Source organism: Bombyx mandarina, chromosome 01, assembly GCF_030267445.1.
Source record: "Bombyx mandarina strain Sakado chromosome 01, ASM3026744v2".
Taxonomy (NCBI): Eukaryota; Metazoa; Arthropoda; class Insecta; order Lepidoptera; family Bombycidae; genus Bombyx; species Bombyx mandarina.
This window is the reverse complement of record NC_143208.1, coordinates 3,981,301-3,995,542: the sequence shown is the minus strand read 5'-3', so window position 1 is coordinate 3,995,542 and position 14,242 is coordinate 3,981,301. Positions and strand designations below refer to the sequence as shown.

Genomic DNA, 14,242 nt, shown 5'->3' with positions numbered 1-14,242 from the left:
TTAGTATAGAATTCGAATTTTCAAATATTCCGTTTAGTTATGTGGAATTATTTGCATTTGTTTGTTTAGATTTCCTTCGGTTTCGCTGCGCACTCGAGCACTTCGGTCATATTGCTCGGATAACACCGGATAGCTTAGAGAGACTATTCGTGACAGGGAAGATCGTGGGAAAGAGACCGCGCGGTCCGACAAGGTGGTTCGACGGAATCCGCACAACACTAGAGATCCCATTCCACGACACCCTTCATGCGGCCAATGATCGGAGGCGCTGGCGGGACATTACAAGGAGTAAAATCATGTCGAAGAATAATGGTCACGACCCTCAGCAGTGAGGAAACGACGCGAGGAGGAGGTTTAGATTTAAATATTTGTAATTATTTCAACTACATAGATGAATTACGGATGGAGCCCGCTCGACGCTCCGCTCATGGCCGCCCGCATGCGGTGCACTCAACCGTGCAGAGCGAAGCCCGTCACTCACTGTCGCTTCAACGGGCAACTTCGCTGCGGAGTACCAAACGTTTTCTCTCTATATCAATAGCCAATTTATGTGCACATGCCCATATAGTAATTAGCGCGTCCATTAGGAATCCGATAGGGAGCATGGGCGTGATGTTTTACGTCATCGAATGCGCCCACTTTATTTATCAAGTATTATTTCATTGGCGTTTCGTTTTGTGCCTTCGCAGAATTAAATTTTCGCTTCGGCAGCTCTTGTGCACGTTACGAAATGTGGAAAACCATCGAATTCATTTGTAATTCGTATTCTTATGAATTTCTCAATTTATCGATTACCGAGCGGCCAATATTTTATTATCTGTGATAAAGCATAACATAAAACTATTCTACATCAAGACAATAATTGAAACTAGTAAATACAATTTCATGATTGTGAGTTAACAAGTTACGAGTCTAAATAAATAGGCTACCTTAAAAATGCAGTCCACAGTCGAAAGGAAAGGAGATCCAGAGATTACTGAAGTCCTAGGTCTGCTTGAATAGGGTACATAAAAGGCTTAGGGGGCATTGTGTTTATAGTAGGATTCACGAAGAATGGAATACTAACGATAATGTCATTTGTGTTTTGAATATTGCTTCACCATTTTGCATGTTAACAAAGACTCAAAAATATGTTTTTTTTATTTGGGCATGGTATCCTGAATTTCGCTATCGTTTATTATTTTTACATTCATAGGAATACAACTGAATTGAAAATAAATCAGATTGGTAGTTCGATGCTTTAGTTCAAAAGAGTAAAAATAAATAAAATAAAACAGAAAGTTAAATGACAACTCATTTATTATTTATTTTACCAGAGTTTTGTTTTTATTATTTAATTAATTTGTATAAGTACATAAATAACAAGGAACCGTTTTGGATGAGAAAACGAGCATACATAATATGTTTGCGGCATACAATAAAATTATACTCATCAAACAAAGCAAAATTGATTTCTGCGTAATTGAGAAAATGTTGGTTGGATATAGGTATTATACATGTACTTGCTTTGGAATATTGAAAGGCCAAAAGAAACTAATGACTGCTTCGAAGAAAAAACTGGTTCTAATTTAATTGATACTTCGATCTCATGCCTCAAAATTGTCAATAGGATTCACGTTATGACCCTCTTTATAGGGTTCTTTTTATGTGTGAGGGATTACTGGTGGCCCGGAGGCCTTTTCAGTTTCACAAGGACAGGTGGGCGAGCAAAGGTTCAGCCAGGAGTTCTTTATTGGGTCCTTAGCGGGCAGGCTATATCATTGTGATATCAACGCTACTAAAAAATATTAAATTATAAAATAAAACTCATTAATTGTTCGGGTAAGCTTATTTTTTGTGAGCATGTGTGTGTCTATCAGCGGCCGTTGTCCGGACCGCGACGGATCAACACAAAGCCGTCGTCGCCCAATACATGTCCTCGTCGACGAGCAAACTAGCCCATAGACACAGCCCACTAGATTTCTCGCCGGATCTTTTCAGTGGGTCGCGATTCCGATCCAGTGGTAAATTCTGCGAAGCACTGTTCTTGCTAGGGCTAGTGTTAGCAAATTCTCTCAGGTTGTGCCTATGAGTTCACCTACCCGTCGGGGCGAAGCTAGAATTCCCTCTTACGCTACCAGTGAATAGGTAGGAAAAGTAGTCGTTGTTAAAACCTTTTTTAAATGTTATTTTTAATGCAAATAAATAGTTTCTGTAATTCTTATTGCTTTGTGCGTAGATTATAATATCGTAATAACGAAAAAGGTAATTCAAAAGTTATTCAGGCACAAACTTGTTTTGCGTCACAATTGTGTTGTTTTCAATTTCAATTATTGTTTTATATTCGTAAAACATTTCATATTAACGTTTAAGGCTTTCGTAGAAATATATTTTTAAAATAACGACTATATACATTTTTAAAATACACGAGAGGCTTTTATTATATAAGATAGAGAAGACAGGGGAGTTTCGGTCGTGATTCAATTGCCGCCTCGGCTAAACCGTGTTACAGAATATCGATATTAACGAGATAAGGAACGGGTCGATCGTGCAAACTCGTCCTAATCTCGTTCGACGCTGGATCACGAACCGTGGAAACTGATGGTTCGACGGCGGATAAACCGGTTACGATATTACTTTAGGTTATCATTCAAACGTTTGGCGGACTAGCTTGCGTTTAAAAACTTATGTTTCCTTGAATTTCTCTTTCGTTTTGAGAAAAAACTTTTTATATATTTTAATACATAGGTGTCTCCTTCACCTGATTCGTATCCAGGAAGGATGCTGGAGGTATGTGCCCTACAATCGTAAGGCTAAACCGTTTTGGTATCCGTCCTGCTTATCAATCGCGATCCTTACACTCAGTGTGCTACAATCACACAAATCAGCGATAAAATCAAAATTCGTTTACTTAAAAAAAGAACATAGCAGAGAAAAAAAAGTACTTTCATATTTTCTACAAACAGAAACAAAATGTGAATTCAGAAGAAACGTTGTTTGTATAAATTATTACGAGATTTACTTTACTGTTTGCCGGAGTCGAAACGAAACTGCGTCTGATAATAGAGGCGTCACGTTTCACTTCGAATCCAAGGCTTTAATGGAAACCGCTTTTTATTAAACAAAAATTGCAACAAAAGCTAAGCTACAGTGTGAGATACAAGTGCCATTCTCGTTATGATGCTCCGGTGATAAAGTGTGGTTGTTGTGCGTGTGTCTACAAATTAAACCGATACAACTAAAACAAATAACTAAAAAAAATAAACAAATAAAGAGGTGATCCCCGTTCTCGGACCGCCGCTGACGAATATAACGTATTTCATGAAGTCGTCGGATAACCATTTTTGCTTTTGAATTTTTATCTCAGTCTACACTTCAATATACAAATAATTTGTACGGCTCCGCGTAAAGAAACCTTTGTATAAATATTTAATAGCTGCAAAGATCTTTATATGGAATATCAAAAGGATTCTAACTGTAAAAACCTGATTCAAAAGCGAAGTTCTATTCAACGACCTCACGATAATTTAAATACGAATTACATTGAACAAGAAACACCGAATACTTAGCAACCCTAAAACATAGGCGGCGTTGACCAGTTTGAGGGGTTTGACCCTAAATATAGCAAAACTGGTTTTGAGTAGCCATCAACAGCTCTGCTTTATTTTTCCCTCCGCAAAATATGTAAAAGGGTTGCGTAAAAAGTATTTAAACATTTCAACTAAATTCGTCCGCGGCGCCGTATCGAAAGAGTTCACTACTCAGCTGCCGGTGGTTGCTGGACAAAGTGAGCACGTTTATGTTAGTCGCGTTTTTATGTAGGCCAAGAGTGAAGGTCGTCCTCATTATTTTATAATTTAAACTGCTGAACCGATACATAATTATAGCTCTGACTAAAACACATTGCTTCGGCAAAAAACTCGTCATTTAAAAAAACATTACGTAAATACGTGAAAGTTATCATTGACAACTCGAATTGAATGCGGTTTTGAAATAACTGATTTTCGCATTTAACGCTTTGATTTTTTGTGCTTTTTTAGATATCGTCAGCCCTAGTCGAAAACCCTGGAACGAGTTCAATGACACCTTATATTGAATACATAAGATTTGCAGGTTCCAGATTCTAGATGGCCTCACCATTTAACCCTTGTTTGTCGAATCGGGGCGCGCTCCTATCGCGATTGTCCAGCAGCCATCGGCTGCGATCAATTGACACTTGACCCCCCGCAACGCTTCTGGCGCGACCTTGGACTGATAAGTAACCGGGACCTATTAGATTCACGCGTCACCTAAATTCAGGACCAAGCACCTATTCCAGAATCATTAAAATCGCAATCTATTCACAAAACAAGCAAACGCGAAAATAATAATCGTAAATTACTAGTTCGATACGTCAGTGATTCCAGAATAGGTTTCCCTGGGTGGCCGTTTTACTTGATTAGTCAGGCAACGGTGTTAGCAGCAATTTTGATATTTATGTTAAGTACAAATAGAGTCGAACTTACCCTGCGGCTGTTGCTGAGAAATGAACGGTGTTAAGAGGCGCGTTCGCTTTTTCTCATACCCCTTCTGTGTGATGTCACCTGAAATCAATCATTCACATCGGTTAGAGTTCTGATCATTTATTTCCGACGGTTACCAAATAAACAAATATTCTTATTTATTCGATTTACTCGAAACGCGGTATCAAAATATTCGTATAATACTTGGAGTTATCGAATAATAACAGGACATTTCAACCGTAACAGTAAAGTTACTTTAAGGAGCCTCCGGTATGTATTCATAAACTGAATGACAACACGTTTTGAACTCAGCAACAACTATAATGTGGTTATACTACATCGAGCTGATGCCTAAATGTATATACTATATTAAATATACGCTAATAAGAACCAAACTCAAGATCAAAGTGATAAATTAGTGCCGAAAAAATATAGGAAACAAAACTATGGCCTTGCCACGAGTTTATCACAATTCTCATTTACTTACAATGAAACATTAAAAATTGTATAGTTTTACATAACGCGAGAATTGTAACGACTTTTTTTTAATTATTTATCTCTAAGAGTATCGGTCGACACGAGCATCTCGGTAATGAGCGGGGTAACGCAAATACAATGTACCTTCTACATACTAACGTCGTTTATTTTAAAATAGTTAAATTCGGCCAAGCTTCGCGGTGTCTATGTCTAAACATATTAAATACACATGGTTAAAGAAACGACTCAAGCGCAACATATCTTTATTGGTATGAACTACGATAGTAAACCTCACTGAAGTAACTATGAGTACCAAGTCTCAACCCTATTGATGGTTTTACGTGCCTAACTCTCTCCCTCATTCCTACTTTGAGTACGGACGGTAGGATGTGTAGCAAGCCCGTACCGTCTCCTATCCCTATCCTGCCTGTTTCTGATGAAAAAAGAGATTAAGTTTTAAATTTGGACAAAGACATTTACGTTGTGGTGTATTAAACTCATTTCCTGTGGAAACTCTTACCCCAAGACTTCTGCAACTTCATCTTCGCCCGTAACACTTAGTAATCTCAATGTTAAATTGATCGTCTACGCATTCCATAGAGCCGTCTATAGTAAGATATTTTGATAATAATCGCATTCATAAAATTAAGTATTTAAAAAACTGATTTTATATTTATTAAATGTTTTGCAAACAACTTTAGCACTTTTTCTTGGTTTGAACGCAACATTTATAATATAAATAGTGTCGCACAAAATATTTTCAAAAGATTCTATTAAAAAAATCCCGTAACACTATTATTAGATCAATATGATATTATCGATTGTGGAGTGCCACAACTGTTTGGATGAATATCTAATCTATGTATTAATATGTGAAGCAAAAACTTTGTACCCCTTTTTACGAAAATTGCGCGGACGCAGGAGTATGAATTTTCTCACACTTATAGAGAATACAGAGAAGGAGTGCACAATGCTAATTTTTTTTTTAAATAATGTATAACAGATACTTTAAAACAATAAAGAAAACATTACACACACTACCATGTATTTGACACAACACACATAAAAATATACTCTTTGTTTACTTGTCAATTGGGAAACTTTTGTTATTGTTTAAAGTCTGTGGTCGAATTGAAAAGAGATTAACATTGTTTGTCTTTAATATTATTGATCTATAGTGCAGTTTTGGCGAATACTGTGATAATATTATCGAAATATAATAGTGTTTGACAATAGAACCATAATAATGTGTAAACTTATAATTTCAATTAACTATAGTCGAATTTCGATTACTGCGGGACCACTAGTTAGTTCAATTTTAAAGTGCTTTCATAATTGTTTGAAATGTACTGAACATGATATGTCAAAAATAGAGGCAGTAGACAAGCAAAATGCACACCATAGCATTACATTTTTCCGAAAGGGATCATCGTACGAAATAGACTAACAGACTAGATCTTAGTATTACAATTGATTTGATTATCGAGCACAAGATGTCAGATGTACATATGTTGTGTGCGTAGGTTAAACGTAGGCGTTGAGGGAATAATTGAAATTGTCGTGTGTCATGATAGTCTGAAAATTATGCTGTCATGAGTAAAACACATTTAGGGTTTTCTCATGTTTTTTTTACTTTACAATTTCCATAGCGTTTTTAATAAAATACTTATTTGTAACATAAATACTCGTTAGAAAGTTTGATCTCGATCATTAACACACAGTACTCGAACAAATTTTTATCTTTTTTTATTGCTTAGATGGGTGGACGAGCTCGCAGCCCACCTGGTGTTAAGTGGTTACTGGAGCCCATAGACATCCACAACGTAAATGCGCCACCCACCTTGAGATATAAGTTCTAAGGTCTCAAGTATAGTTACAACGGCTGCCCCACCCTTCAAACTGAAACGCATTACTGCTTCACGGCAGAAATAGGCGGGGTGGTGGTACCCACCCGCGCGGACTCACAAGAGGTCCTACCACCAGTAATTACGCAAATTATAATTTTGCAGGTTTCATTTTTATTACACGATGTTATTCCTTCACCGTGGAAGTCAAGCGTGAACATTTGTTGAGTACGTATTTCATTAGAAAAATTGGTACCCGCCTGAGATTCGAACACCGGTGCGTCGCTCAACACGAATGCACCGGACGTCTTATCCGTTAGGCCACGACGACTTCGAATCCGACTAAACAAGGTTTAATTTATAATTAATCATTTTTAAATATCAGATGATTACGATCAACATTTAAACTCTAATATGAAGAAATATATAAATAAAACCTTAGACTTCGCCGAAAAATAAACTCTATACTAGATATATTGGAACTAACTACTAAACTTAATAAATCAACGCGAGATTTTATCGTAAAAGTTTTTTAACATGTCTACAACTCGTGAAAATCTCATAAAATGCTATGTGTGTTGTGTTGAAAGGCGATATTAGGACCAGAGGAAGGTAGGTACAAACATGGAAATAATGAAAACATGTTACGTAGAAAAAAGGCAATTCGACGAACATGAAATAAAATGAGAAATATCTCTCTATAAATCGATATCGTTTATGTGTGGATACTGAAATAGTGAATAACGTTTGATGTTCACTGATTTTGCGTGGTAGTGACAATGTTAGAAGAATGTCCCTAGCTCAATAATGGTACATGCTCGTATCAAGCTTTAAAGCAATATTGACATGTACGATTCATTGGTAACGAAGAATAATATAAGTACACAAGCGAAAAAAAAAATACAGATTAGTGTGTGTATGCAAATATGAGGAATATACCACCGCGGCGTTCTCTTTTCGGACCTGAGAGATTATTTTGGTACTAAATAAAAAGAATACAGCCAAAACCTAAGCTAATCTTAGATTGAATTCTGTAGTATTCAGTGAAGATTTTGGGGTTTTCGAAATTCAGTATTAAAAATATTTCCAATACTACTTGATATTGAGCTATCATTTACTAAAATTTTATTTATCACAAAACAATCCAAATTATCAAGAAAGAAATTGCCGCGGCGACAAGTGTCTCATATAATGCCAGACTATACCGCTCTTACGCGGGCGTGTTGTGAGCAAGTACGGGTGAGTACCGCCATGAGTATTTCTGTCGAAGTCGTGTGCTCCAGTTTGCGTGATAAGACAACTGTAATTACAATACAATTGAATTCAAACTTCGTTCTTAGGATGGACCGTGGCATTCACGTAACAATATGGTTTACTGTATCCCTTTTACTGTAACTAAAATAAAACCGAAAATTTTTACCCTAATAATCCATCCCGCACATACCGCATGTTAAAATTAACTCCCAATCACCATTCACTAATACGAAGTGAAATCAGAACACTATTACATTAAATGTTGATAGAAAAGCATTTCCTAAATATAGAAACGAGTTGATAAGTTCAGACAAACCCGTGGGTGTAAAGGACAGTGAAAATCTGTTATACATTATGATGCAAATGGCAGGTGACTGCGTTAGCACTAATGGATGCTAAAATGATGTAGGTGTTGTTGGAAAATGTCAATGGAAACACTTGATTTAACTATAATAGCGCTAGACACAATAACCCTTTATATCTGAAAACGGGACTGGTGGGCTGAATTAAAATCTTACACAAGTATGTTTTATGTACGCCCTACATTTTTTTCTTTTTCTTTAGTAACGTATTAAAACTGCCGCAACTATGAATAAGATTTAAGCGGGTCGTAATATCTTGAACTAGTGTGGCCCAAGTAAATTCTTAGCAACCAAAGTGCGCAATCTGAAAAATTCTGGATATATTATGCGTGACGATATATCTATATATTAATACGTGAAGCAAAAACTTTGTATCCCTTTTTATGAAAATTGCGCGGACGGAGGAGTATGAAATTTTTCACACTTATAGAGAATATAGAGAAGAAGTGCACAATGCTAATAATTTTTTTGAAAAATGCATAAAAGATACATTAAATCAATAAAGAAAACATTACACACACTACATACCATGTATTTGACGCACACACGCATGCATAATATTTATTGTCAAACTTTTATTCTTGACGTCTGTTGTCAAATTGAGAATAGATTAAATATTGTTTGTCTTTGTTAGTATTTTTTATAGTGTAGTCTTGGCGAAATTTGTGATTATAGAAGTATAAAATACAATCATAATAGTGTACAAACTTACAATTCCAATTAATAATAGTCGAATTTCGACTACTGCGGGACCTCTAGTATAGATAAATATTTATCTAGACTCAAAGATTTACGTCAATAAAACAACAAGAGCATACCCGCTTTCATTTCAGCACGCCAGTGTCGGGAGTGAAACTAGCCTTAATGGTTGCCAAACTCTGACAAAGGGTGACAGTAACAGGAGAATAAGACATAAAAAACGTTCTGCTTGTATTTGTGCAACTAAAGTTGATGATGCTTTAATCAATAGGTATACGGCCTTTTATAAATAATTGCGTAAAGTTAAAATATTAGGAGGCGAAATTTATTATTATAATATAAAATGTTTAACGTAACGACGCGTCTGTTCTCAAAAAACCAATTATTATAGTTATTGTGACATTTGTACATTTCCGTGAAGATAAAGACCCTGAAGTTAAATTATACATTTAGGTAAGTAATTTTTCCACCCAGAACGCTTTGATCGGTCGATTGAAACTTCAACCGCGGGCGATTATAGTAAATAATATAATTAAAAACAGACTTTTCTTTTCAAACACATTAGGCAGAATAAGTTTAGTGGAATATTTTTTGAGCTGCTGTTAGTGACATCTGAACACAAACAAAGTTTCAACGGACACTTGCCTATATACGATAAATACTTGAAAGCTCTTTGTAGGCGTCAATCAAACTTCACAAGATCGCAACAAAGGGATATTGTTTTTTTGAATAAGTAAGTTTTTTATTTGTCTTTAACAAATTTATTCTCATTTCTATAGCAACGCGAATAAGGTAACTACTTTCATACGTGTCAGTGCTAGATATCATTGGCTAAACTGACTAATGTTTGTTTTTTTATTGTTAAGGTTGGATAATGAAGCTTAGTGAACATAATATAAGGACAATAAAAACGTCAAATAACAGTAAAAGTAATATCATCAATATTATCGTCCATAATTATTAATAAAATATTTTGTATCTCAGGAATGTGGACAAGATAGGATCATAATAACAAATTACATTATTATTTTTGCCACGTTTCGGTCTTTTATTAGACCTTCATCAGGCATCTGAAAATTACACATATCGATAACACTAAATCGTCACACTAAAGAAGTCAGAAGCAAAAGAAATTTTGACATGTGTTATACATGTCAAAATTTCTTTTGAAAACAATTACAACAATTATACAGTTACGGGCAGAACAAAACGCTGCCTATATCTGCCGAGAAGCAGCAATGCGTTCAAACGGCATCTTAGAGCTTCTGTATCAAGCTGGGTAGCGGCATTGATAATTACATTTTTGATATCTATGGGCCGAGTGTTCGCCCACCCATCTAAACAGTAAAAAAAAAGAAGAGCTATGATGTTCAAAACAATGACGTCCCGATCATAAGAAAAAAAGTCAATGAGGATTCATTCAAAGTCAGGGGTCAGCGGAATCTGATCTAGACTAACTAACGACGAGTCTAGACAAAACAAAGTATTGAATTACATAAGTTGCTGCACGTGATACACCCACGAAAACCACACATGATATAGTAATTGAAATCTGAAGACAATTAGTGTTTTGTATTCATTTTCTTTAATCCACTAGTGATTAAATGGCAAACACATTTTTTGGTACACAAAAAACTAATTTCGAATCTTAATGAAACAACCGAACGTGGTATTGATCTTGCAATGCTCAATAGAATGCATTCGAAGCTAGACATGTTATCCCAGACAATATAATATAGTGAGGCAAGCTCAAGCCCAGCAATCCGATGGCTCCCTCGTTATCGGCAGAGACGGAATGTAACGGCATCTATGCACGATATTTCATCTATCACAATAGACTATCTTATAAAGATTAAATTGAACTTGCCAAGGATATTAATATTAAAATTAAGAGCCATTTTTCAAGAAGCATGTTATAAATTAAGAAGCATTTTTCTCTGAGCCAACATAACACAACCGCATTTAGATTCTCAATTTTTTACGTAAATATCTTATAAAGTACATAATATTTTTAACATTCTTTAAAAAATATTTCAAATATAAAATACTTTTCTAAAGTATGCGTGGTCAAGGTTCAAGGTTAAATTCTTTTTCCATTTACAAATTTTGCAATAACTAAATTTTGTTTAAATTTTTTTCCGTCGCTCGCAGATCAGGTTCCGACACACCTCACAGTACGTGGTCAGCCTCGTTCATGAACATCATCAATGCTAAACGAGGTCAATAAGCTGACTACATCTGATTCCAGATCCGCATGAAACGTACTGTAATTAAAATTAGCGGTTCCGTCGAATTCATTGTCAGAGCGGATCTGGATTATCGTCAATCCGAACGATTTTACCACACCCGTGTTAAGAATAAAAGTCTGGAAGTAAAATGTATGTAACTTTTCTTCATTTATCACAAATTTCAGACGAAAAGTGAATTTATTCGGTAGTAATGATATATTCAAAAAGCATGTTATGATTGGCAGAACCTAACTGCGTGTGGCGAATAGCTGCGCGATTCAATAAGTGTAATTAACCGCAGAGTCACTAAAATTCTTAAACCATAAAAAAATTTATTTTGTACTTTATAAGCGTTTTAGTTTTTTTTAGTAGAGAATAATAAAGTACGAATGTAAGTCACAAAGAAGTTTATGGAATCGCAAAAACGATTACCCACTATTTGCCCTTGATTGACTAACAAGATGGCCTAGGCGAAGAGAGAGTTGATTGGATCATCCCAGTCAATCAGGATAGGTAGCAAAAGTAGCGACTAAAACTATTGTCTGGAGTGTAGCGCATGGTTCAAAGTAAGACCGCACGGCAAAACTTGGGTCACCCTCTCCTCCCAGCTAGATAACGTTTTAGACGACGACGAACAGTAACGATTAAGAGTAAATGAGACATAATAATAATAATAAAAATAACTATAATACTTTATTTAATTTTATTTCTCTCTTAAAGTACAAATACAAATAGACATTAACCTTACAATTTATTTTGTTAACCTTTGAATTAGTTAGTTTTATTAGTTTATAATGAGATGAGAGAGCGTGTTTTATTTTTAGTAAAGAATTTACTCATAGCAGCTTTAGTATTACAACAAGGAAATGGGGTCGCAAAAACAAACGGAATGTAAATAATATGACAACAGCAGATAGTCGACTTAGGACAGTCGGGTCCCATTTGATAATGAACGCTGATAACGTGAGCCGAGGGGTCTTGTTGTGAAACTTTAAAAAGATATCGTCTATGTAAATGTAGATATAAGAAAGAAAGTTATGTTAGGCTAGGTTTAGACCGTAATCTTGATGCATAATGTATCTTAGTAGTATATTTGTAGAATCTAATACTCTCTTCTTTTTCTCCACCTTATCCCGCTAGGTGGGTTCGGCACAGCTAATTTTTCTCTTCCATTCTCTTCTATCAGCCGACATCGCAACACTCACTCCTCTCTCTCTCTCTCTCTCTCATATCGTCATTCACACACTCCATCCATGTCTTCTTCGGTCGACCTATTCTTCCCCTTCGACCTTGCACTACCATTTCGATACATTTCCTAGTCACATGCATCTTCTCTCTACGCTCACATGTCCATACCACGCTAACCGTCCGCTCTTTAATTTGTAGATTACCGGGGCTACTTTCACACTTCCTCTGTAGAATCTAATACTATAAACACATATTTTAATATTTTATACATTTCATTTTTAGGTGACTTGCGACAAACGGATCACAGAATATAACTTAGGTTTTGTCTAGACGAAGGCGGGACAGTCTTAAATTCTAAGCGAACTGTCTACAAATAAAACCAATTCAAGAGCATATTTTCCATAAAACGGTCGTGAATGCAAATAATAATGTGTATAAACAATCTAATTGTAGTTATTGTACAATTATCCATTAGTTTGAAAAAAAAATAATGATAAAGAACTCGCTACAAATACGTTATTAATTTAACTATAACAAAACGTAGTCTAGTATCTTTATGTCTTCTGCATTTTATAAAAAAAAACCTAATGTATTTTATATGGTTACAAATAATTCAAATGTTCCATTTATTAGTGAAATCAACGAGAATCAGCAAATAGGTTCTCTCTTTCTATTCTAAACGATCAGTTGCCTTACAGAAAATACGTCGACGAGGACATTGTGTATTTTCATCTCGCTACTTAACGTAGGTTCCTTTCAGTTATTCATTCATTCCTCCCCATTTTTAGAGAGGTGAAGATCACCGTCCTTGCTGGCTAACATTACAGGTTCTATATACGTGCGTAAAAATCAGCATAATCATTACTTTGTGCCCCTTTAGAAACTAGCCTGTCACGCGTTACCCACCTACTATTTTAAGCGTCCTCATACCAAATATTCAAATATCATTCCGTCGTATCCCACACGTTCTTAGAAGGATAAACCTGTCATAAAACGGAGATCTAGTATTTAGATGTATGCTTAGTTATTGGTTAGATGTTTAAGCTTTGATTTAATAGTTTATCAGCTTAAATTCATCAATTTTTTTTATAAAAAGAAATAGCATGAGTGGTTCTAAAAACGTTTGAATACAATAGCTTAGAATTACTTGTGTGGCCATTATGAATTATATAAAAAATCAAAATAATACCAGACTACATCCATCTATTTATATTGTATCTTTGAAGACTGTTCAAATATGATGGAAAGCTTCAAAAACTCGGAATGTTGCTTCCTTCCGAAGATTTGTTGAAAACGCAGCCTTATGCAAATTCACATCGATACAACAAACTTAAGCACATGATGTATGTATGCGTCATTTGAATCCGTGATTTACATGAAATACGTGGCATATAGTCTGCACAGTTATTTCTCTAACATTAAATAAGAATATACAAGTTACTCGTCCGTGTATCTAAATTATTGTGCGCCAAGTCGATTTCTTCGTACTGGCACGAATGAAAGCGCTGATTTAGTATTCTCGTAGAATTTATTCGAAATTCACGTACCAAAATACATTACCCCTAATTTGTCCTAACTTCAATTGAATATTTCCCGTATTTATACACCGACAATCGAATGCAATATACAATACGAACAGGTTATGTTATTTATGGACGTTTATCTGGCATAGTATAAAAAAAAAAGTGCGTGCGTACAAAGTACACATG

At 35.4% G+C, this 14,242-nt stretch overlaps 1 protein-coding gene across 7 annotated transcripts in view; it reads right to left on the bottom strand.

Moving 5' to 3' along the window:
* The window catches only part of DIP2 (disco-interacting protein 2), a 146,793-nt gene that overhangs the window by 106,801 nt on the left and 25,750 nt on the right, over positions 1-14,242 (bottom strand). For all 7 annotated transcript variants that reach the window (XM_028179965.2, XM_028179955.2, XM_028179971.2 and 4 more), the window contains exon 2: positions 4,485-4,562. In XM_028179965.2, the coding sequence (XP_028035766.1) occupies positions 4,485-4,562 (78 nt within the window). The remainder of the gene's footprint in view (positions 1-4,484; positions 4,563-14,242) is intronic.